Here is a 27,185-nt window from a genome sequence, read left to right on the forward strand (position 1 = left end):
CTGAATTTAGCAAAAAACCTATTAGAGTAGATTAAAGATGTTTTAGTTTCCAGTTCCCCATTTAGTGTAGGAATTATTGACTTCAGAGATGGAAAGACAGATATTTTTCATATTTGCATTACATTTGAAATATATTTTGAGAAACTTTACTATACTCAGAAAATGTAAGGGTAATTTCACTACTTCTTTCCCTGTAAGATTTATAGATGTTTGGAAGTGTAATCAATAACAACACCCAAAAAATACCAAACTGGATAAGTTTCATGTATGTTAGCACAGCTGTGCTTGTCATGAACCAAGTATGTTTGGTGTTTTTCACCATCTGTTTCAAGATGGCTTCACCATCTCTAACTACCAGAAACTGCACATAATGCTACACTTCAAATACCAGATATTGTCATAGCTGAGAACACACAGAAAATGGTCCCTAAGTGATGACTCTGTTTGCATGGTAAGCATATAAAAAGTTAGGACTTCAGACAAGTTTGAGAGTTAAGTGTCACTGGGGGACATTCACTTGATCAACACTAGCACAACAGCAGTTCAGTTTCCAGCCCAGTGTCTACTCTGATAAAGCATTCAACCACTGAAGACATGAACTTCCATTTCTGCACACTGAAAATGCAAAACACACTGATTACTCCTCTTACTGCCCTCCAAACTATTGGATACAGTGGATAATCAGATGTGTTAATAGACAGAGACAGATGTGTATTATAGGATGGCAGCAAAACCTTTCTCCACATGATTTTCTCATTTGAAAAGATGTACTCATACATGCAGCTCAGCACTATATAAGGAGGGCACAACACAAACCATCGACAGGAGACCTGTTTACCACTTATGGGAGCAATAGCAAAACCCCGACTCTAGAAGACATCACTTCTGTCTCAAATGCCAACACTGGACTATAAACAAACATATTAGTAGATTCTGAACTGATTCAAGCCATATGTCACTCAGTTTAATCAGAAAAGCAAAATAATTAGAACAAGACAACAAAAAAAAAAAAAGCAAAGATCTGCTCAAAGTGAAAGCTTAAATGGCAAGCTGTGATTGAATAAACAAGTGTCTGGTGTCGGAATTGCTGAGATTAGGCTCACAGTTAGAAGACAGGCCTGTGCAGGATGAAGGCACAAGTCTACAGCTACATACCAAATAAAAAGCTTAGATGCACTCACTGAACTCTCACTTTGTCACAGATGACACTCTATTAAAAAGTTGTTATATGTATGCACTGGAAGCAGCCACACTAAACCCTTTAAAATTTTTGATTTATCCATCATCAGAAACTAAGTTTTCCATTGTAAAACATATATCTAATACACTTGCTACTTTTTATGTATATCTGTCTATATATATCTATCTATATATTTAAGCCACAGAAACCAGGAATAGAACTGCACTTAAAAGTTTTTCAATAAAATTTTACAAGTATCTGTGGAGTGGGAATATTTAGAGAGCAGCATTAAATAATAACTGTATGGCCAGAATAATCAGTAACACACAAATTCTTATCCTAGTTATACTCTAAAAGTCTATAACTTATTTTATTATATACTAGATGGGGGGAAATGAATGCATGTATTTCCAAGACACAAAACTGAGGTTCTTTGGTTAGCTAGCCTGAATTACAAATTTAGGCAACAGCATCTAGGACAATATTGCAATGCCAATATGGGTTTATTCTTGAGGGTTTGCATTTTTCAATAAATCTTAATTTGTCAAATTAAAATAATTAATATTATTATTTATAAATTTAAATAATAAATACATTTAAATTTCAATAAAAATAATATTTCATTTCAATAAGGAGAAAACCCCAAAATTGTCCTATTTTAAGTTTAGAGTAGATGAACAGAACCCAGAACTGGAAGGGAAATAGAAGTCATCAGTCCAGCAGTCTAACCATAGGCAGAGGTCAAACATACCAAAATAGTTCCTGCCTAATGTATGTCTAAACTGCTCTTTAAAACTTTGTAGGATGGAAAAGCTAGAGTCTTCCCAGAGGATCCGTTTTCCTGGCTATATTGTCTTTGCTCCATTGGTCAGACAAACAAATAAACAAACAAACAGTATCTGCATGTTCACAGGTGATGAAACAGAGAAGATAATGATGGGACTTGCTTGATGTCACACTAAAGAATGGCAGGTCAAGGAATCTAATAGCTTATTCCCAAACTGTGTCACTGTACTGCATGACCTTCATCCTGAAACATTCTAAAGTCTTGCTCATATCCACTGCTAATTTACAGTCGCCTTTGGGGACTAATGTAGCAAGTGTTTAAAAGGACTCCAACACTGTTTTGTGTGACAGAAGAAAAAGATTATTCTACCATAGGAAAACATAACTACTCCAGTATGGAATTTAATCAGAACAGTAGAGATGAACAACAATCTTTAAAGTTACAGTACTCTTGTTAATATATAAGACTTTAAAAAAATCACAGTAATTTGAAAGATAGCTCTCTAAGTGCTCTTAACACAGTATGTGCAGAGATAATTGGCACCCACTTGGAAAATACTATCACCTGCTGGAAGTGCCACCTGAAACTGCTTCAGTATTTGCAGCATTCTTGGATTTTCACAAAAAGTAAGAGGCTCAGCTCTATTTAGCTTGTGATACACATCTAGCCTACACCCAAATATGGAATAAGAGAAGCTTCACTGCTTCAACACATTTAGTGAGTAGTCTAGGCAACATGAAAGAAAAGCTATAAATAAGGAGATACATAAGTTCTTAAACTACAGCTGGAGGGGATAAAAGACATGGGACTTGCCTTCAGGATGCTACTCCTCTCTTCCATTTCAAGAGATTAATAAAGATATTACAAGGAAGCAAGGGAAAGGGAGAAGTTTGAAAGGCAAAGGAAGGAAATTAAGTACCTGTAATTTTTCAGAGACAAAGCAGAAAGTTTGTGCGCACATGCGAACAGGTTATGCTGTTAGCAAATTCCAGTGATAAGTTATATACATCAAGACTATAAAAAGTATATGGAAAAGACAAAAGCCTAATAGATCCCAGGAGCGAAAAGCAGAAGTTGATTGTGGGGGTTTCTCCCCGAGGGCGAGCAGAGTGTCAACAGTCTTTCGAATGTGACGAATATCCGACTGCAGGATGTCATACGGAGAGCAGAGGTCAGCCTATCCCGAAGGGCAGCCATTAGAACAGAAAAAGAGTGCAAAAAATTAAAAATACAAAAATAGAAAGATATTGATAAATAAATTATCACAATATTCTAGCATAAACATGTAGGAATAGTTTCTTCCTAGTGTTGCCTTAGTCACTAGACATCCCAGCTTTCTTTTATTTCCTCTACATACTGAATCTATCATATAACATCAGAATGTTAAGATAGAAGAGCTCAAGCCTTCTAATCCTTCCAAAATTGTGCCCAAGCTCACAAGGGTTAGGAAGTGCGTGTGATCCGCTCGTTCCAATAAGGTCTGCACACCTTTGTCCATCTTATTCAAATCCTTAAATGGAATAAACTGAAAAAACTAACTTAAAAATAGCAAAGAGTGGGTTAGAAAGCTGTTAAAAGCACAAACAGCAGCAATATGAAGTCTAAAGAAAAAGTACTTACAGAAATCATTAGAAGTATGCAAAATTCTCTAATATAGTAATCTAAAACTTGGTATTCAAATATCACCTCAAATGATACCCAGGGACAGGAACTCAAAAAAGCATTGTAGCACTAACTATACTTAATTTTAATAAAGTTTCTAAACTGAAGCATTGGACACTAAATTTCTTACATAGCATTTTTTAAATTATTAGCAGGTAAGATTCCCACACGTTTTTTGGAAAGTATCAATGACTTGATGTGGCAACTTACTCTAGACTAGCTTTACAATATGAAGTGAAATATGTAATAGTACCAATATATTCACACAATATTTAACATTCATATCAAACCAAGCAACACTAGTACTTTGAAAATGCAATCTAAGATACCATTTTACATTGTAAATAAGGCCTTACTGAGATAATGAATACTTACTGAACAAAATTACATGCAGTAAGAATTTGAAAGAACACTGCTCCTGTGGAAGCTTTTCAGTCCCACTTCCTTAATGAACTGACAGTACACCAAATAAACCAAGACATGGAAGTTCAATGTCTGTTTTCTGTTAGTGCAAAGTTTCAAGCTCTAGTTTGAAATAAATTAAACTTGAAAATATTTTAAATGCCTTTCTATCCTGAAAAGTGGCTAGTGGAACTGTAAGTCAAAACTGTCATTTATACACAAATTAAATAGTGACACCTTTTTTTCTTTTTTTTTTGTTTTATTTTTGCTTACCATGAGTGGTTCTAGCTTTACCAGGAGTCAAAAGCTGCAAAATTGTGTTACTTAGGCCAGCAGACACAGAGTAGAGAACCAACCTGCCTAGCAACAGCACTTTTTTTGCAGTCCTTTTTCAGAATTTTTTAACTCAAAACTCTACTGTGATAATAAACTTCAGTGCAATTCTGTTATTTTTTAGAGTATGAAAACTCACAGACAGCACAAAAACATGCTGATCTTGTTTAAAAATGGGATAGATTTAGTACTGTATTTGAGTACACCTACATCCACAAGCTGCTTACCATAGAAAAAAGTTTTAGTGCAAACTATTTGTGACTACCAACCACATAATGTATTGCGTTTATACCAAAGACATCAATAAACCCAGTAAATGCTGGATTCATTTTGGAACAACATCCAAGACTCAATTCCTACGTACTGCAAATACATATCAAAAGTAAATATCTAAGATAGGTCCAATTTATATTTTAAAAATAAAATGCCAGACCTTTATATCAAGGACCTTTTAAAATTTTTGTCCAAAAAAACCCCAAAACAATGCCAACAGTACCTACTGCAGTCAAATGGAAAAGGGAGTAATTTCAGACTTTAGAGACTGAGAGATGGTAATAGGTTGACTGTTTACAGATACTGATGAAGTTGCTAACCCAAGATTAACATCCTAAGCAGCATAAGGAGAAGCCAAAGCGTACAAAACCAGCCAACACATGCAGAAGAAACTTTCTACAGAAACTGCCATGATGTGTTTTAGTTAAATTCAGTGAAACTTGGGGAAGACTTAGGAATATCTATTTTTGTGTGTTCTGTGATGATGGATAACTTGGTGTTATATTCACACCTTATAATGTAAAATATTTCTACTTTATATATTTTAGATTTGTCGATGACAAATATATAGCTTTTCTAAAACGGTAGATGTATTTCCACTTATTGCACTGATCTTGTGCAATAAAAATACAAAACTAAAACATGACATCATGAAATAGTGTAAAAGCACATGACCTCCATACAAAGTCTCAAAGATAATCACTCATCCACCCATCTATGACAAATACTGCCCCTCTCATTTAGGGGATTGAAATTATTGCTAGTAAAAATGACAAAGATATGTCTATTTAATAATTACATTTATGGACTGACGTTACATCTATGAAGCTATATGATTAAATCATAGAGCTGTCAATCATGCACACAGAATAAACACAGTAAGACAGAAATACGACAGCAAAAGCATAACCAGCTGTTTGTGTGCACAAACCACCCTCATTCTGCATGCCCCTGCAGTAACTGAAAACAGAGAGCATTTCAGAACTGACCTCCTCAGATCTACACTGGTAAAAAAAGTCAAGGGTAAGCTTGCAGAAGTGCATTAAAGAAAGAAATCTGTAGTGCATATGCACTATACCCAAAACATAAATGAAAGGAAGCTCAGAACTCCGATTTCAGGACGGTAATTGAGAGTGTATTGAACCACTTAACTCCATACCGTAGACCACACAGTGTCCATTACAGAGTCCAGAGGGAAAAGGTGGAGAAATGAGTCATACCTGATGAACTTACTGCAACTTCATGGATGTCTCATGATGAAACTATGGAGAAGTAACTGATTACGTGAAGTGATTAGAAAACAAGTATAAGTGGCAATGATAACATACCTTGCATTAAACTGAAAAACATGATTACCAGTTGAACAACTAACAGGTGGATAGAAGGTAAAACACTTTACAGTCACTGCCTGGCTGCCTCCTTTGTTTTGGTATTTTTAGAATACAAAAGCCTCCTGTTATGTTTTTCTTTATTATTGTTTTACTTAATTTGCAATTCCTACACTAACTCAAGTCACACTGATTTTTAGAATAATCCTGTCTGACATTGCCACATAGTGAATCTCATTATCAGAGGAGAGCCTGATACATAGTATTAGGTCCCATTTGCAGGACTAAAGTCACTCAGAAGGGGCACAGATAAACCTTTTGTAGTCTGCATCTTTGTACAATGATGTGAGATCCAAAAAGCCATTCCTTATCATCACTCTCTTTTCTGCTCAATATGTTTACACAATGTAAATGACTGAAAATTTAAGAGATATGGTAGAAGGCTCTCATACCTACCCAAGGTATTATTTGTCATACCAAATCATGCTGCATACTGCTGAAGAGCTGGAACACAGACACTGGAACATTTGACTGTGAAAGATTTCATTTTATCGCTACCTTTTACAAATGGAAATTACCATTCTATTAGTAATCATGATAACTTCAGTCTATCTTTATTTTTAAACTGTATGATGATCAATACAGCATGTTATGTGGGGAAGTATTTATTTTCTTTTTAAAAAGATAAATTATATTTTTCTGACCTGACCCCAATAAAGAGTCAAAATATGCTTCTTAAGATATTACATTAGTGTAAGCTGAATACTATAAAAATGAATTCCTGTCTTTGTAAAAAGCTAATTTCACAGACATTGAAAAGACTACATTTTCTTTTTCAAAAAATGCATAAAAGATCCTACTTCTGATACCCCTTATTTGTTCATAACTGAGAACCAGAAAATATGTACAAAACTTGTAACTTTTGTCTTTCACACATATTGCATGTACAGCTTTGTTTTGGTCTAAATCTTACTTATAGTAAAGTATCATTCAACCCACCACAAATCAATTTTTAACTTTTGAAAGGACTACTGATTCACATTACTGAAATTGCATAACACCCTGTAATATGGATTACCAGGAATAACAGCTACCAAGAATAAAAGCTCAAGTTTAATTGAGTTATTAATTTGCAGGTTGAAATAGCAAAGTCTATGTCCTTACTCCTAGTATGAATACCGATTTTGCAATGACAAGTTGAAGAAAACTGCATTAATATTTTTGCCTTTATTTACATATATAGTTACTGGTTTTATGAAAGACCAGTTGAAAACAAAATACTTCCATAACTTCACATACAAGGTAATGTGATGATAATTCACTCTTCTGACAATTTTTAATATCTTTGGCATGAGATGTCATTAGGAAGAGTAAAACTGCAATACAGAATCATTACATTTGACACTTTGGGGGCCACGCTGCCACGCAAAAGAGAAGTAAAAAATCCAGCTTTATTTTTCAAACCCACAAAGTGTGAGAGGGTGGGTGCAACATGGATGAACTGAGTTAGTGAGGGTGGTATTATTTGTGGGCTCACATGACATTAACAATGTTAAGTCCAGTGAATGGCACAATCCAAGTACTGTATGTCACTGAAAAATGCAGCAGGACCTCAGCCCTGCTGAGGTAAATCAGGTAATTTGATGGGTTTTAGTTAACAATGTAAAACAAAGTATTCTTCAGCAATTTTCTAAGAAACAAGGATTGAACCTTTTTGTAACACAACTCCTGAGGGGTACAACAGACATTTTCTGAATCTTCATACTTTCAGATACTTACCTGCCAACATCCCTTTCTCACATCAAACAAAAAGGTTGTTTTGTCTCAAAAAGTGATTTAAGAGGTTCACTGATATGGTGCTACAGCAAAGCCTAGTAGCAAAATTGGACACAATCTGATTGTTTTGCAAGTCTCACACTTTTAACAGCCTCCTGGTGCAGCCAGAGCATTGCTATTTAGTTTCTTATTAAGGGTCAGACTTCAAACCTCCCTCTTGTGTGTGATCCGGCAGGTTCCTTCTGCATGCAGTCAAAAGCATCATGTGGCTGTTAACAGAAATCAATTTCAATGTGTCCCCCACTGTATTGGAACTCTCACCTGGCAGGTAATCACTTTCAGAGTCTTCTACATACCAGTCATGATAAAGAGACAAGGATGTTCCTCAATTTTGTATTTGCAACTCTTTGGTCAAGATGCCAAATACTCAGTGTGACACATTTAGATAGCACCTGCATTGTTCTACATCTGTATGAAACTTCCCAGGATCATTCTGGGAAAGTAATTTTGATCCAAGAATTGAATGCTGAAAACCACAGAAGTAAGAGACCATGCACATCAGCACAGCACAGCAACTACTTAGCTATTTTCTTATTTTCATTTTACATGACTAAACAGGAAATTATTCCAAACCTGTGGAGTTCAAGAAACAGCACGTACTCTATTCCTTAAATAACTGAAAACAAACCAACACAAATTAGGACCATTTAAAAGCCTTTTCAAACCCCTGGAGCAGAATTTCAACTCAATTCTCAGGAACTAGACATGGGCATAAGTACCACAGAAAAGCCCAATACCTACAGGTATATAAGGACTCAAAAGTAGAACCCATCACTTTCCCACATAAGGTGCTTGTTTAAAAAAAAAAAGTCACTTCTTTTCCTGGTTTCTCCAGAGATAATTAGGTACTGCACAGCTCATCCATCTGAAGCAGCATGAGCATGCCATCTGCAGTTCTTTAAAAACTTTGACAGCTGCCATACTCACTATTACACAACTTTGCATTCCTAATCCATGTCCCTGGAACACACAGCAAAGTTCTAGCATCTACTAGCTAGTTCCACAACACGATGTGTTCTCACAAAATATAGCAAATTTTGTAAACATACATTTGCAAATTACCAATGCCTAATAAAAAAGAATATGCTCAGAGTACTTAAAACCTATTGTAAGTTTACAATTGCCAGCAGTTAATATTTAAGTGAATGAGTTTTTCCCTTCAAGAGAAGTTAATGCTTGTTTAGATACATAAAGATGGTTAGTTTACAAATCAGACTGGTAAGATGTGGCTTTGAGTCCAAGCCTCCATGCAACTCTTCAACAAATAAACTTTAATAAAATTGTAAAAATCCAAAGGAATTCAACAGTAATTTTGATGAAAGGATTAAAAAGGAGAGGTAATAAATATATATATGGAAATGCCTATTCACAAAATACCAAGAAGATATTTCTCCAGACAACATACTTAGAGAAATCCAGAATCAAAAAGAAGGAAAGCTTTCTGAAAGATCTCAGAGCAGCAATGAAAACAGATCTTTGCCTTTTCTTTCCCAAAAGGCTACAGCCAAGAAAATTTGACTTGCATTCTATTCACTGATGATTTATGATATATCAGAAAAATTTTGGGGCCGCTTAAAAAATGCTTCATGTCTAGAAGTCCACAACAACAAGATTTTCATCTTCTCTGAAGTGAAATTTTACCTTTAATTTGAAATCATTCCAACATAATAAATTATGTAACTACGAAAACTAAATGAACATTACAGCTTAAGAGCCATTTCACTGAATTGTCAAATTAAATTTATGATGAACCATTCATTGGAACTGTAAGAAAGTCTCCCCCTCAAAATTCCTACAAATAGCAAAAATTATCTGTCACTTTTGCTGTCCTCCAAATCAAGTGCTAAAATATAGATAAAACAAAGAATTGACACTATAATTCTTTCTCAATGTGAAATCTTGCATTACCATCTGCTCCCCAAGGGGATGGTGGTGAAAATCACACAAAATATCTTTACATTTCAGCATTCTTGAAACAGACGAAAAAGAACTCAGCCTTAGTTATACTGTCATATGTAGGCACCAGTGAAAATACATAATGTAATTTTCCTATGTTCAGTTTAAAATGGCCTTATATAACCTTTACCTTCTTTTGAGGGTCACGTATTTGAAATTTAAATTTTTCTAATAGATTCATCTAAAGCATAAGGAAGTCTTTGAAATAATCCCAATGCAACTGCAGTATTCATTACATTAGTTATGAAGATGAGAATAAATTACATGATGAGTGATATCATTCTTAAATGAAAATCAGAAATTACCAAGCACTGCAATTTCCCTGTTTCCAACTACTGAAATACTTATGACTACATGATAGAATCTTACACATACGTGCTTTCCATACTTAACATACAATGCTTTTCTTCAAATCGCTGTAGAAATATTTCAATACAAGAGATGAGTCTGTTATTAGTCATCAATGCATAGAGTACTTAACATTGTAAAAAACGGAAATATTGCAAAAAAAAAGTAAAAACTAAGAAGGATGAAGTTCATATTCTAAAAGCATGAGGTAAAAATGCAGTCATGTTGTGCAATGAAAAAAATAGCAAGCTTTTGGCTACTTACAGAATAATTATAATAATTCCTTATATATTTTCCATAGCAAAAAAGATGTATTAGAGATAATAGTGAATTACTCTTTTGAGACAACACCTGCAATTTTTAAGTGCTATGAAATAAGCCACTTAAATGCACTAAAGTAGTATTAAATCACATTATTTAGCTCAGTTTTTAAATTCTGTGTCTTTATTGCTAAAAACCTGTAGTGCATAAAATTATCATTCAGCTTTCATGTAATTAATGTGTTTTCATTTTTGAACATCTAGAAATGACACTCAATTAAATTACCTCTGGTATCCCCAGTTTTCTACATGCATCCAAAAAGTTTTCCACGTTTCTCCTGCATTTGGCCATGCTAAGTTTAGGCTGTAGAACAGAAAAAAAAATTGTCTATGGCTAAAGAAGTCATGAAGAACAGACTTAACTGTAATTAACAGGCTGATACCTTTAAAATTTTTTATATACTCACAAATTTATAGTAGCTATACATTATATTAATGTCCCAGAAGTATTAATGTCTCATTACTTTAGAATCTCAAACATTTCTACAATTTGTCTCACTCAGAACTATTTACCAAATACTTACAGAAGTATCATGTTACCAAAAAGAAAAACCAAAACCCAAACTCCTCACTATTTTAGTTTCTAATTTTATCAGATGTGAAACAATTGTAATTCCTAAATATTTACTTAAACCAAGAATTCACTGCAGTCGCAAGGAATTCAAAGAACTGATTTTCCAGGCTAAAGTAATTTGAAGGCTGTTTCAAGGAAGAGAATATCAATATAAAGTTGAAACAAAATGAAAAAAAAAATTAAAATATGTGCCTTTTGTTACAGAAAATATCACAAGATATTTATTTTTCAAAATCAGCATGAGAAGTTTTTACGCCAGATATTCAAGTTTACAAATTTTGGCAATGTTATATTTTTACCAAAGATAGAAATTATTTCAAGTCAAGGAACAGCAAAAGAAATTGCACCAGAATATCTGAAAAAGTATATTTTTCTTAAATCTGTCTTCTTGAAAGTTCTTACAGACTGCCTCCAAAATCCACGTAGTATTTTCAGAATTGAGAATCAGGGTGCACATGGCAAATTTTTACCAAATTATATGTTAAAAATAAAAAAGGCAAATAGTTGAAAACATACAAACCTCTTTAGAACCAGACTGTTACCAGAAACCTGGAACAATGATCTATTCAATAAATAGATATAAACAGAGAAAACACAATAGTGTTTTCTTAAGTTTTAATAAGTGCACACAGTTTATGTACTGTAATCTTCAAGTCCTTAGATTTAGGTAAGCCAATATTAAATCACTACAGTGCAAGTTTCTGTTCTGTCTGCAGGTAAAAGGAATCACCTCTACATATTACCCAACAGGACAAATATACTAATAACAGTTTTAAGTGCTTTAGTAGCATGACATCTGCTAAATCATACAACGCTGAAGCCAACCTCACTTTTTTTCAATCAACAGAGGACAGGCTAGTTTTCTTTTTTAAGGGTGTACTAGAATGAAAACTTGTAACCAGAGCATTTCATATTGTTCTGAACACAATTGCCATTATGAAAATACTTGATCTTGTTGCTAGATTAGGAACAAGGCAGGATACTTTTGTTCATTTATAAGTGTGCCTGTGTATATATACACACGCATATACCTAGATGATATATATATAAATGTGTTATATATAAAAGTTAATGAACATTTGCAATCATACAAACATTGCCTGTAACAGCAGAGATCTTTCACTGAACAGTAACATGGTTTATGTACCCACACATCACTTGGGAATGAAACAGTAATCAATAAAACACCTCAGTGCAGCAAGAAACTTGCAACTCACAACTGCTGGTGAGGGCACATGAATGCTCCCGACAGAGCGAGGGCGGACGTGGTTGACTAAATGGCACAGAACGACACCGTCCATCAGGGCCGAGCCCAGGTCCTCGGGCAAACAGATCTTTAGCCTTGTTTCTATGTTCTGCAAAGGAAGAATGCAGGCACACTTTGATATAGAAATGCATGAATGGGACAAAAGGGCAATAAATATCCTCATCTCCTATGCTGTAGGCACATAGCTAGGTTTGGAGTTTTTATTACCAAAAACCACAATTCCTTTATATAACTAATTCTTTAGAAACCAAACCACAACCTCCTTTATGCTGGTCACTCAACAACATAAACTTCCTTAAATGAACTCAACACTGCAATGCTGTTGCCACAATATGCAACTTTTTTTATACAGAGAGGTATAAAAACACATTCATACAATTAGTCATGTGACTGACTGTATGTGACTCCTTCCTTTTACCATTTTCTCAAGTCTTTTACTTATCCATCTTAAATTTTCTTTATCAGCAGATAACTGAAACAGAACTACATTGTGTTAATGACTGAACAAGCAGAGAATAAAAGGCAATCTTTCCCTAGTAGCCTAAAAATTACTCAGGAAGCTTTAGAGTGATCAGAAAAATAGGTAAGAGAAGGCAAAACATTCAGATATAAAAGAGAAATTCTGGATACACGTTAAGAAAAACGGAAGTCTCAACAAACAGAATTTGATATTGTAAAATAAAATACTTTTGAAAATACTTAAGTATTTTAAAAAATCCAGCAAACCCAATAGATTGTTATATTTGATGAGTTTCCTGAACTGTGCTCCAATTTTGAAAACATTCCAACTCTACATTAGGAGATAATTACTCCCCATTGTCTTTAAATAGATATTTCTTAGCTGAACCTCTTAATGTCATTACTCTCTATTAATATCTTACCTCAACCTATACTGGTTGAATATGAATACCTATGAATAGGTAATTCTTTTTAGAATAAAGGAAGTAGGTTGGAAGAGATTTTTGGAGGTCACAGTCTAACAAATTTGAAGTGACACCAGAGCCCTGGTTAGTTAAGTTTTGGATATCTGCAAGGACAGAGAGCCCTCAGAATCTCCAAGCAATTTTAGTCAGTGTTTCACTGCCCTTATGGTAAAGAATTTTCTCCTTATAACTATTTGAAATGTCTTTCTCTACAATTTATGCCACTGTTTTTCATGGATTCACTGTTAATCTTTGAAAAGCCTGGCCTTACACCTTCTCTTTTACTACCCTTCAGGCAGCTGAAAGCAGTCACATGATATTCTCAGCACTCTAAAGCAACAAATCCAATCTAAAGAAAACTAGCTCTTCACTTCTTTCTCATACATTGTTTATTTGGGTGGCCTCACCACAAAACAGCCTCCACTGAAGCACTCTAGGGTTTCATTATATTTTCCCTTTTTTTTTTTACTAGACACACTACTCAAATACTTGCATGTAGGTTTCTCAACTGGCAAATAAGGGAGTGCATCATGTTCACTAATAAAATGTTTCATTTTCCCCTTGGTTTAATTCACAAATCAGAAAACATTTTTAATAAGTACACAAAAAAAATACACTTTGAGACTGTTTTTCCAAAACTTGTTACAAAAAGATTCATATAAAGTTAATAAAATAAAAATGTATTTGTTAGAACACTAATTTGTCTGTTGGGAGACTATTCAGTGTAGCTCAGGGTGTGCTTTTTACAGGAACACAGTGCACCTACAATACCAACTCAATACCGTTTCATGCTGGAGTTCATGGCTCTGTGGAATCTTACTACATGCTAACTTACCATTAAATAATTCAAAAGCAAAATTTACTAATATATGTATTTATTGAATACAGTAAAAACTTAATGACTTGTATGTTCTGGGCTATTTTCTTGTGCAATACATAATCAAATGTTCTGGTGGTTACCAATGTCACTAAAGGACCCAGTATATCCAAATAAGTTTCATTAATTTGAAAATCTCACTTTGTGTTTTCAAACACGGTTAGTCTTCCAGCTCAATGACTTGTAATCAAAATTCTCACAAGAAACAAAATAATTTGCATTCTAGGTCATGCTATTTCAGGGTGAGAGTAAAGAAGGATAGTGAGTGGAGCTAAAACATAACACATTAAACCAGCATTATTGGTAGTAGCATTAGGTAATACCAGCATTAGGTAATACCTAAGAGACATCCTTATTACTTCTCCACAATCATGCCTGATTGTGACACAGTGAATAACCTTGTTCTACTTTTCATTGTGAGGATTAACTGAACTAATGCACAAGGCAGGGATCTTGCAAAAATTAGCTATGATTATTTTTAGGAACTTGAGGCTTGCTACATACCTATGGTAACTCTTCAAAGAAATGTTTAAAAGCTGCATTGATGCTGCTGAGCTGACTAGGCTCAGAATAACTACAAACTACTGCAGTTTATTACTGCTACTTCCCCATTACCACATTTTCTTTCCCACTGCCAACAAGTCTGTCTCATCTAATTCCTCCATCTTGTCCTTTTGGCATCATTCAGGTTTAGAATTGATAATACACTACATTCTATCAACTATGTTAAATCTTTAATAAGACCTGTTCTGTTAAAAAAGATATATAATCAGCAGGGCAAAGTTAGGTTAATTCATACTTAGAACAGGTGAGGGCTGAGGTAAGACAAATCTACAAGTCTATCATTCTGCATTAAAAATCCCACCTTTTAAGCATTTTTGGTAAAGAGAAGAACCCTGTTGCTTTAAAATTAAATAATAGAAGATATGTTATTTAAAACATACTGATGATTTTTCAATTGGCCATTCCATGAAGCTAATGAGATAAGAACAAATAACCTTGCAATTCAGATTTGAAGTGAAAATCAACTATTGCTTTCAGGACTTGCAGTTATGTTAATGTCTGTCCCTCTGCCCTGTTAATGGGATGTAACTGGAAACCTTGACAGGTTCAGGCTTGTGATATTCCTCACAGCAAAGGTTGTCATCTCTTTTTTTCAACACAACCAGGTGTCACACAAACATTTCTACCCAGTTGTGTAACACAAATCCTATGCACCAATTTTTCCATCAGGTTCCAGCTCATACATTCAAGACAATGTATCAGGAAATCAACTTCTGTATTCAGATTTTCCACTGATGAAATATTGATTTAATTTCTAAGAAAGCGCTTCAAGCACTGGTTATCTACTTACAGCTTGAACTAATAAATTTCACTGTGCCTTTTACATGCAAAACTGAGGATTTCTCCAGCTGCTTGGAAATAGTTCCTAGACCTCTCTCTCTGTCTCAAGTGCTCACTTCATCCTTTCTGATTAAATTAAACAAGTAGTTAATTCCACCAGTGCAAGGCATGCTGATTAACTGGATGTCATTCAGGTAACTCCCATTATTCTCATTTTTACGAAGTCTTTCCTGAAATACAGACATCTGATCGTGATAAAGAACTTCCGCAACAGTCTCATCAATGTGATTTGCAGAAGCAGAAGCAATATTGCCTCATATAACCTTTCTTGCATTTTTCTCCTTCGGCAACTTTTCCAAAAAAAACCTAAAAAAGACATTCCATCAGCATAAATTAATTCTACCAGCACTCACATACCTCACGTAGCTGCTCCACAAGCTCTCTCTCTTCTCTCATCTGCTCCATTTTCCTTCGAATTGTGAACTGTGGGTCTATTGATTCCAAATTTCTTTGTGGTCTTAAGAACACTGTGATTTTTAAAAAGAGAGATCTTAGTTTAAGAACAAACACTTTTATTTTTTTATTTCTAAATTAAGCAAAATCCTTAGGCATTGCCTCCAGCAAAAACAGCTAGAAATTTTTTTTTGTCCTCCAGAGGACAGAAAAATCTGATCTTAGATTACAATTATGAATGGCTGCTTTTGGGATATTGCTCTGGACACTGTCCTGAGGCAGCAATGGTGCAGATAATTTATCATCCAAATCCTAATCTGAATGGGCAAATTTTGTCAGATGATCAAACACCAGCAGTGTCCCTTAGAGAATCTGATCTCTAAAATGCTTTGTATTTAACATGGCAGGAAACACCTCTTACTCTTAAGTAGAACTCTCTCATAACGAGATGCTGAATTGTGTAAAAAGCTGTGACAAGCCTCCTACACAGAACAAAATGCTTACTAGATAAGGTTATACTAAAAAAATAAAAAACAAAAACAAACCCACCAAACAAAGACAAATGTAGGAAGACTCAGCCATTCAGTAAGTGCCTACACTAAAAAGTCATATTGCAAACATAGCATAGCACACACCCTTGGCAGTTCTCCTTCCTACCAGTCCTGTCAACTCTCACTGCCCACAATCCAGTTCCTTGAAATCATTACATGACATTTCTGCAAATATGCACCTTCACCCTTCCATTTCTGTGAGCAGTGACTGCTTTGAATGGGTCGGAAGAACAAGAGGATGTACAGCCAAAATGCAACTGTCCCTGTTTGTGACTCTGTTTGCCACCTCACACAAGTGTGGTCACGAGGAATCTCACCCAACTGTGTGTAGGTTTACCTGTATGCAGGGTGTTTAATGAGATAATTGATCTAAGTTACTTCTCTACCAAAGGGACAGACAGACAGCACCCTATGGCACTTCAGCCAAAAGCCAGAGTTCTTTCCCCTAGCTACTATAAGCTTAAGGCAACAAACTCCTTGTCTTTAGGCTATTCATCTTAGGCATCAAGGCAGAATAAACCATGGCCAATTACCAAACTTGCTTCCTTCCACTACTTGACCCATACAGTCCCGATTTAACTTTTCTCAGCGAACTGAAATTTGCGTAATTTCAGTAAAATCAGTAATTTCTGGAATGCCGTAATAATGCTATTTGTTAAACAGAACTGTTTTTAAATAGAACACCTAATATTATAGTTCTATATTAGCAAACTAATCCCAGGGATAGAGTGGGAGAGCATCCTGTAGAGAATGTGCAGGACTGAGAACTACAGAGAGTGACTGCAGCTCAAATCCTCTCTCCAGGTGGACAACACATCTTCATCAGTGTCACCATTCAGAAGGCTCTGCACAGAGGTGTACACATCATAAATAAAAACATTCTTCATGCTGACCTGCCACACAATGCATGAGAGTAGCAGAGCCATGCCTTCAGACACAAAGGTTTACTGATATTCAATCTTCTGCTTTGTAGAAGGCAGACTCAACATTTGGAATTGAATTCTAAATCCAAAGTAGGGAGTATGAACATATCCATGCTTCCTAACATTTTGTAGAAAGGTGACATGTGACTATGATTGTTCATGCCCAAAAACACAGAGGCTGTTAGAACACTGATACATGGTGAAAAAATACATAAATTGTTATTTATAAATTGCATCATTTAAGATGGCTACCAAAAAAAACCCCCAAAACCATAAGTTTTTCAAGAGCAGAAACCCTTATCAAGGACTTCTATTAACTCCAGAACTGTACTGTATTAAAATTTCTGCATTAGCAACTCAGTAATAGTTTACTGGAGGCTATTTCTAAATTTTTAAGAGGTGAAATAAAAATTTCCTATCACATTAATTAAAAATAGTAGCTGCAATTACTAAAATTTTCTAGTTCATTATACATGTCTAATAATTGAGCTTTGCTGCCTATCACAGATGAAATACCTAGACAAAAATCCTTCTTGAAGAGTACAACCATCTTTTAAATGGTACTTCAAAGCCACTGTAGCTTTATTAGCAGTAGCAACATTTGAAATAATTATCTACAAAAACAGTAGTACAGAATTATGTTCAATTTTCATAGAATTAGAGTATCATTAAGGTCTTCATTCAGTTTGGCCACAGCTATCCTTTTTTAGGCCTTTGTGAAGTCAAAGTTCCAAGATTTACTTCCTTCCAATTTCAGATTATAAACATACCTTACTGCAAGGTATTAGCATTACTTTGTCAATTCCACCACAAGAAAAAGGCAGGCTAATCTTAGGCAGTGAGAAACCACAAATATACAAGCTTTTCAATAAAATAAGTTTAATTGATTAAAAAACAGAATTTAAAAACCCCCACATTCTAAAGCATTAACTATAAAAGTTCAGTTATGTACTGATTTTTCTAAAAAGTGTTCCCATAAAGGAAGTTTTGGCAGTCCTAAGTGTTGCTTGCTTCTCAGCATTACACACAATCTCCAGCAAGGGGAGCCCATAACTCACACACACCTGAATTTCTATTTTTCACTCTTTCAAAGAATCAGTTTCTGCTTTTTGAATCCATGCTCAAGCCAGGTTATTAAGTAGTATTTGTTCCAAATTTTTTTTAAAATATTTTGCTGAGTGTCAACAAGTTAGATGAGTAATAGCTAATAACATAGTTAATAACATGCTCAACATACCACTGTCAAGGACAAACTTCCTGGCGAAAATTTTCATTTCTGCACTGAATTTCAGTGCACATTTCTCCACTATTGTAAATCAAGGAATTCAGTGTACTGAGTACTTAGTGTAACAATGTCATCCTTCAGGCAAACCACGAAATTATTTAACCTGACTCTAAATATAACAGACAAAAAGAAGGTTGGACTATGACAGGTGGAGCTGAAGTCAGGCTGCAAGTTCATAGTTACTTTTCTTTTTGATTGACTTATTCAGTCTATATTTAAGTAACAGAAATGCAACACCCCTAATTAAAAACAATATGCAGTTGTAAAAGCAGTTTCTGCTATAACACTCCAAGACAAACGCTAACATTTCCATTTGGCTTAAGATTTAAGAGTGACAGGAGGCTTCTATAATTTCCAAATGCACAAGCTAGTCTGTGCCCCTCCTTTCATTTAGAAGATTAAAACATTAAAAATATTAAAAATATAAGTAAACACAGATCAAATTCTGCACTGAGAGATGCACCTCTAGGTTTCTCTGTTATGCTATTCATCAGTGAAATGTTAACTTAGCTTCAGACCATCATGAACTAAATTCAGTTTTTTCAAGTCACCAGTATCAGAATTCTTATATTCCACACTCACTTCCCCTATGGAGTTGATTCCTTACATATGCTATCTTTTATGGTTTTATAATCAAGAACACTGAGGCAAATAGGAAATACTCTCAACTAAAGACATGAACTAAGAATGAAACACTCCCCGTTGAGAGGCTTCAGTCCTGAAGCCTTGGGTGGTACAAGTATGACTTCCAGAGTGGCACCTGAATAGTCAGACAGGAAAGTTTCGTTAACTGTAAGTTAAATGTTTGCATCATTCAATATTTGTGGTCTTGGTTTCAATCTGATTATTTTGAAAGTTTCGCAACCTTTTAATATCTTAACACCTTTCCATTTTAGGGCAACTGGCAAAACATGGCCCACTTTGCATATTGGTGCTGTGCCTCAGTGTATTTTGACAACAAACCCCTGGAGAAAAACAAAACAAAAGCAACAGTAACAAAAGTCCACTAATGTACCTGACCTTCACTGTGAACACATTATTAACAACAGTTTCTATTGGACAGAAATCACTATCTTTGCTTAGCTGATTGTTTCAGATTTGTTTCTTTATGGATTCTTCTATTATGCTAGTTATGCACCTGCACCAATAAATGTAGATGGAAGAAGGATATTTTAATAGTTAAGTAGCCTTCAAAAAATAATAAATAAAAAAATCCAGAAGGGAGAGCAGCAAAATTAACTGCTGTTTGAGTACAACTTTTACAGCTCTTGAAAATTAAGCAAGTAAATAAACCCACACTGAAAATAGTTCTTGGAATTAATATCATAGGAAAAGTTGTTTTGCCAGAGAAGAAGAGAGCGAAACTTCACTGTGACTTTTAACACTACATATTCCAGAGCAAATTAAAGTGCATCCTCTGAGGAATTTAGTCTTATAAACATCCCCTGCAGAGTATTGTCTTTTGTCCTTAGCCACGTGGGGCATTCACCACACATTCATGTTTCTGAAAACAAGTAAAGTAAGTTATATATGGAACACCTACCATTGTCACTGTCTCCTTCAGATGGGATACTGTAGCTAAAGTTGTCCCATGTTTGTGCCTGTGTAAGTGTGTTGAAGGAGATAGGAGGAAAACTGAGGGATGGGTCTGCTGGAGGGGAGTGATAACCAGTCCAACCATGGTGGTAATAAGGACCGGAGTGGGGATAAAAGTGGGCAGCAGCATTTCATATATGGCATTAGGATTGTATGGTAATGGCAAAGATGTAATTCAAAGGTGATTAATACAAAATGCATAAATTTTGAGAAAAGAATGAAAGATGGTGCAGAATAAAAAGAACGAAGAATTAAATGTTAGTACTTGCAAATCATACATCATATGTGCAGTTAAGGCTGTTAAGCTTAGCAAGATCATTGTAACCACAGCACTTCACACAACTTGTTACAACCAAGTTTTAAGAAAAAGTACCCATAGATTTTATTATAGCCTGATAAAAACCTTTACTCTGTGTCAGGAGGTAAATATACCAGCTGTCAAGTTTCAAGAAGGAAACTACCACAGAATCAGGATTTTTATATATTTGTGTAACTACGTAATAAGAACATTTCTCACAAAGAAAATTTACACATCCATATGAAAATATTATTACATTACAATTTCCCAGCTGATTTTGGAAGTAGCAACTATATTATCACTTGGATATCACTTCTCATTTTGTTGAAGGATGTTCAGTAAGTACATGTACCACAGGTGCTTTCCTTTAATTTTAATTCACTTAATAATTAATGAAGGGCTACCTTTTTCTTGCTAACTCCCCCAGCAATAAGTTCAAATCTACAATGGATCCACCACGTTATGTAAGTACTGGTCCTCCACAGCTTTCAGAGAGGCTTCCCAGGGACAAGAATAGGCATAGAATACCCCCAAAGGCTGATCCTGAGTTTGCACAACAAGCTTTGGCAAACTTGCACCACAGACAGTCTTCTAACAAACACAGCATCATTAATTATTCAATGTGGGTCCCTGAAGTACACAAAACTGTACATTTCCACAGAAGCTGCAACAGTCTGCAGACTATTCACCAGATGACAGTAAAAGCATATCATGTCTACAGTTCATGACCACTCATGAACTAAACTGGGGCAGCAATACAGCTCCTGTTCTCCCTATCCATTCTGCCTTCTCTCCTTTAACTAGTCACAACACCACCTGTTACTGATCCTTCTGTGGAAATTTTTTTCCTTCCCTACCACATCTACTCTGCACTTCTGTCTCTTGTCTGAATTGTGGCAAGGATTTCTCCCCAAGCTTTCCTCAAACCTCCATTCTACACTGTTTCAGAACTGGATACTGACACACTTAAAATATCTCCTTCCTGAATCTCTTCAGCATATCATCCATCCTTTCAAAGCTTCACACTGGTTTCCTATTTTCTGACAGAGATTTAAATGTCTTTTCTGCCTTTCACAGTGATGTTGCTCCTTAATGAACTCTTTCTGTATTTGATCACAATGTTCCTTTATCACTTCTGCAAAACAAAAAAAATTATTTCACTCATTTCTTGCCTTTCTACATGTATCCTCACATTTATCTACTGAATCCTACACACAAGCAACATTAATGTTCCTCAGACCAAACTAGAGGCTATAAACTACCTCTACTCTAAATGCTAAACCATAAACACAAATCAATTCAAGATTGCTGTGTAGATCTGAAAGCAACTAAAATCACCCAAATATTAGAAGAAAGCCCAAACAAAGTTTCAGTAAGCACAAGAAGTCTCTCTTTTCTAACATTCCCAACTAATATTCAGAAGGATCTTATTCATGTAGGATTTTTCCTTCCCACAATTTTGGAACCTGTATTAACATGATAGTAATTCAGACTGTGTCATATAAAACTTCACCTTAAACTTCTTTTCAGAGTTCCACAGCTCTCTCTCTTGCTCTCTCTTTAGACTTTCCCAAGGCTGGGTCACTGTTTCTGGCTATTGGGACACCAGTTGAACTTCAGAGTCAGCACAACAAACTCTGAGTCAACACCGGGGGGGTAACAGTACACAGATTTATGGCAAAAAGTAAACAGTCTGACTCTGGTAGCAATTGGGATTCTCAAGTATTTTTCAAAGTACACAGATAATGCAGTTAGGGAATAAAACAAGCTGAAGGAATAAATATCCAGAGATAGAAAGACAATAATGAGCAGTCAGATGAGAAAAAAATACTGCAAAGTTTTATTGATCATTTTATGTTCCAACTAACTTGAAATACAAGCATGTCCCAGCATAGCTACTAACATTGTGCTTCAAGGTCTCTACAAGCCACTCAAACTGAAGGCACTAGATTCACAAGTAATGTCACACTACATGAACAGTAGCAAGGGAACAACTTCTCACTTCAGAATACAAAGTGCTTTGTGACTTCGAGTTTTGTCAGTGCTTGCTTCAACCTCTGACAATAGAAATTTTTTTGTCTGTGTTGTTGTCACTTTTTTCAGCAGAAACTAAGAAATACAGTGACCTAGAAATGGCACAACACAAAGGAAAAACAACTCTTGATTGCAAGATGTATTAGAAGCTGTTCTGTCTGCTTCAAGCCAGACTTGAAGGTCTGGCATATTAAAGATAACACAAGACCTTGGCAACTCTCAATTTCAACAATTAGCACCACTTTGAACATTTTAATTAATTCATGGATGAAGAAGGGAGAATTTAAATTTATTTGCTATTTTGAGTGATTCCTTTTCAGAGAGCTAATGCACTTCCCAAGAGGAGAACTACAGCTCTAACAAAATTGCTTCTGTTCAATGGAATTTTTTCAAGGTTTTCAAAAATAATATGAATTTGAAAAGTCCATACTCTCTGCAAATATTTAAAATACAGAAGGAAATAATCTGAAAAATTTTTAAATTTTACATGCAATGTAAACTTCTGACCCTTGGAAAAAATCTTTCAAGAAATGTAAGCACATTCATTACCTTTCAAAATATTTTCTTTGGGTACTTTGGGTTCTTTCTGTCAGCCATCAGATATGAATTTTCCTGATGTTTTGCCTAGCTTAAAAATGAAAGTATAAAAGGACCTTTAGTCCTCAACACATATCAGTATGTACTAACACAGAAGTTTAAGCCACTGTGGTTTATCCTCTGGAAGCACTTATATTTGTGTGTGTACTTCAAAAAACTGGAATCTATACCACAAGTCTAGGACAGTTTACTTTCACCTTTCCAAGAGACATAAACCATTATGAAATGATGAGGAAGATGGAAATTCAAATAGAAAGCAACATTCATTTTAAATAGATGAAAATAAACACAGTGAAAATAAACTCTCCAATTTCAGAAAAAATACAGTTGCATATATTTTCATTGAAAATTTGCCACTATTTTTTCCACAGAGCATGGTGGACACATTTTAGTTAGAGCACTTCAATGTCCTTTTAATGTTGCACTTGGATTTAAGAGATTTATAGAGTCAATTAATTCATATGAAAGCTCTAACAAAATTAAACAGTTAGAACTCATTAGGACTATTTAACTTCATTAGAGCTTACATTTCCAGTAAGTTTTAACATTTCCCTGAAGGCCATTAAGAACTGAAATAAAAAAAACTATTAAAATATACTACAAACTAAGCTGAAAAACTTTCCTGGGTCACAGAAATGCTGGACCTCTTCACTAGCTCAGCTCTATGACAATAAAGCAGTGTACAATTAACAAGTACAAACTCCAGCCAGTGGTAGAATGGTTCAAATGCACAAAAGTTGTACAAAGTTTTAAAGGAAATACAATGAAGAAACTACAGACCTGCCAAGCAAACCAGCTTCAGAAGGAAAAACATGCAGGCTTCACAAACATGCCAGTATTCTCTGACATGTACTACTTCTACCTCTAAGTATTTCTTATGTGTTAGTAAAACAGCAGAAGATGAAACAATATGAAGCTTTACTATGCCTGTGCAAGGTTTCATTTTGCTACATGGTGCTACATAGCTAATATACTGTATTTTTATCTGAAACTGGACATAAAGTTTTACTATTGCCAAATACCCCTATCTTACAGGGTATAAATTTAAGGTAAGATGACTGAAGCTAGACATGATCAGGTGAGAAACTGTGCAGTAATGGGTTCCTCATATGGAAAAAAAAATAAATTCACATTATCAAGTTTAATGCAACCATAATGTGACCAAAAGATACCCCGGTACTGGCATGCTCAAAGATTTTAGAATGCATGAACTTCAATTTGTACAGTGCAGAAAATCAGCATGTTCTAACCAACTGACTTTGGTATTCAACGAGGCTACACAGAGCTGCAATATATAAAAAAGGATGAAGTGTAGGACTTGTGAACATCTGGTCTTGAATCAGGTGACTTGGAGATTTTGTTGCAAGCAGTGCAATCCAGTCTTTCTAGAAATTCTCTCAAAAAAATAATCACTAGGCTATTTCACCTGGACCTATTCTAGTCATGAAGTATAAGAAACTCAGGCACAGTATGCCAAGATTCAAAAGTGCACGTGAACAAGAAGTCACAGTCTTGCATATTCTTCCACAAAGCAACTTCCAATCCCCAGCAGATTTCACTGTGGGATCAGAGCACAGCCCACATCCTGTGAAAGCAACAACATGGCCCAGGCTCCTTTGCTTTTTTTCTCCTCATAGTGATATTGCAATATTGCCACTGGACTATGCAATATTACTCAATGTTTTATTTTCAACACATCCTGAAAGAACCCATTTGCTCATCATTTAATCTGTATTTTAAATTTATGTAGAAATATCAACATTTCTAAATGATCAGAAACAAGACAGACCAAGTTTAACATTCTAACAACCAAAGAAATGCAGTTGAACAGATCTGTCTAACTATATATCACAACTACATGAGAAACTTAAAGTATATTCCTTCACAAAAACAGCTTTCTAATACTTAAAAAAAAATAAACCAAACAACAAAAACCAACTAAATCTATGGGTACAATTTCATAAACCTTTTTGTGATGTTCCACCAGCAGTTTCACAAACTGCTGCCATTATTACCAAGTATTTTGCTATGGAAACTACAAGCTTGTAGGGCTTTACCATCACTTGATTAAAAGCATTTGTGGTGGATGAGAGAAACCAGAACTACAGTCTCAGTATGCTGAAACACATTGAAAACCTACAGCCACTCATTAGAGGCGATATGGCATGACTTAATATTGACTACCTCCACACAGAGAAGACAAAAACGGAATTAAATCATGTAGCTAATCCACTTTTTAAGGGAAGCTGTTACCAAGTCCTCAAATTCATCTCTAAGTTTGGGAGGTTTTTTTGTTGTTACTTGGTTTTAGGTTTAGTTTGTTTGTTTTCAAACAAACTGCTGCTTGTTAAAAGAGTGGTGGTTATGTAGATACCGTGCACTGCAAATTCACTGAACTCAGTTGCTGGCTGAAGTAAAGATGTAATCTTACCATAATGCTTGATCTTTACTCAAGCCTAACTACTGACAGACTCAATGCAGTGAAAAATTTTCAGAGCAACACAAATGTTTTCCAAAATAGCCTAATTATTCACACATATTATTGAACAAAATCTAAATTGTATCATCAGATGCCAATCAAGCAAAAAATCTTATTTCAATTAGTATGTCAGCACAGATGATAAATACGTATATGTATATAAAATATGTGTAGTTATATCCAAACACATTTTTAATACACATATAATTTTATAGAACACCCAATTTACTAGTAATGGATGAAAATTGATCCATATATAACGTGCCAAATAAATACTTCTTACAAATTCAATCTTTATTCAAAACTAGAGAACCTCAAAATCTTCTAAGCTTCTCCTAACCGTATGGAAAATGTTACATTGCTTACTTCTTAAGTGGGAGAAAAAGAGATATCTAATTATAACAGTGATGTAAAAAACCCCAAACCAGTACACACAAAACAGTTTCCCACATTACCTGATCGTGGCTTCAGGCCAAAAGGGATTGTGGTGTTTGTAGTAGGAGACCTTGTCGGACTTTTATCCTTATTCTGTGTAATTCCAGAACATACATCAAAGTTAGAATAACACCCAGAAAATATCACAGCATATCTGACCATGCAAAATGCAAAAATTAACACTACTGCATGCTATAACTATTCCCATAATCTGATCACAATATAGTCCCAAACCTATGATAATCTCCCTTTTTTATTGCACCCTATTTCTCTGGTAGAAAAGACTAGATTCTGACAAAAGACAGCAAGATATTCCCCCTAGTTATAAATAAGCTCAATTATTTATCAGTTTTCTCCCATGTCATCACTTGGTTCCATCAAACATACATTTTGTGGCAGAGTACATTTAAAAAACCAAAGCAAAGGCATGTTTTTTCCTTAGACACATTTGTTTCTTTCACAGAATTAATTACTACTCTGCATGGTAACACTGAATTTCTGCACTAAAAACAGAAAAGAGGAAATTAAGCTTATGCCTCAGAGTAGGATCTCCCCTGACCCTGAACTCAGTTAAGAGCTGCAGCAGGAAGAATGGGGCAGCATCATACCACCAATGGCAACACAGAAAGAGTCCTGCGACCAAACCCCATAATGGGAATCCTACTTAAAAAGTGATTCCACTGGGAGCTGGGAACTACAGAATTCCCATCACCAAGACTGGTGGATGGTGGCTGGGTGCTCACAAATTTGCAATATGCCTATGCCCAATGCAATACAGAGACAGAAGGCTTATTTCTGCACCAAAAAAAAAAAAGAAAGAAGGTAAATAATCTCCATAAGGAGCTACATGTGGTTTTTACCTTTTTGATCTTCCAACGAGAGTTACACTAGAAAGCTACAGGATCAATAAAATTAGATTCCTCTCTGATAACTAATCAAGGACAGGACACAACTGTGCAAAAAAGAAACTGCACTGAAATCAACAGAAAATCTTGTTGAACAAGGGAGAATTAAAAAAAGAAAAATTAAAAATTGTGTCTGAATGGAGAAAATGTAAAAAAAATTAAATGTTTTCTACTAAACTGCATAACTCTGAAACAAAATTATCAGAAAGCATATTTTTA

The 27,185-nt window shown here is 35.0% G+C and overlaps 1 protein-coding gene across 7 annotated transcripts in view; it reads right to left on the bottom strand.

The window, feature by feature from the left end:
• The window catches only part of LRCH1 (leucine rich repeats and calponin homology domain containing 1), a 120,522-nt gene that overhangs the window by 7,006 nt on the left and 86,331 nt on the right, over positions 1-27,185 (bottom strand). For 2 of the 7 annotated variants that reach the window (XR_008482853.1, XR_008482851.1), the window contains 6 exons: positions 26,082-26,154; positions 20,166-20,273; positions 15,828-15,937; positions 12,217-12,354; positions 10,652-10,729; positions 2,887-3,144 (listed from right to left, as the gene is read on the bottom strand). Coding sequence is in view for 3 of the 7 variants with exons in the window: in XM_054271986.1 (XP_054127961.1) it covers positions 10,652-10,729; positions 12,217-12,354; positions 15,828-15,937; positions 20,166-20,273; positions 26,082-26,154 (507 nt within the window). In the remaining 4 variants the exon portion in view is untranslated. The remainder of the gene's footprint in view (positions 1-2,886; positions 3,145-10,651; positions 10,730-12,216; positions 12,355-15,827; positions 15,938-20,165; positions 20,274-26,081; positions 26,155-27,185) is intronic. The other 5 variants (XR_008482852.1, XR_008482854.1, XM_054271987.1 and 2 more) reach the window with 5 other exon arrangements.

This window comes from Melozone crissalis, unplaced genomic scaffold (assembly GCF_028551555.1).
Source record: "Melozone crissalis strain CALT ecotype California unplaced genomic scaffold, PUWL_Pcris_2 ptg000013l_1, whole genome shotgun sequence".
NCBI lineage: Eukaryota > Metazoa > Chordata > Aves > Passeriformes > Passerellidae > Melozone > Melozone crissalis.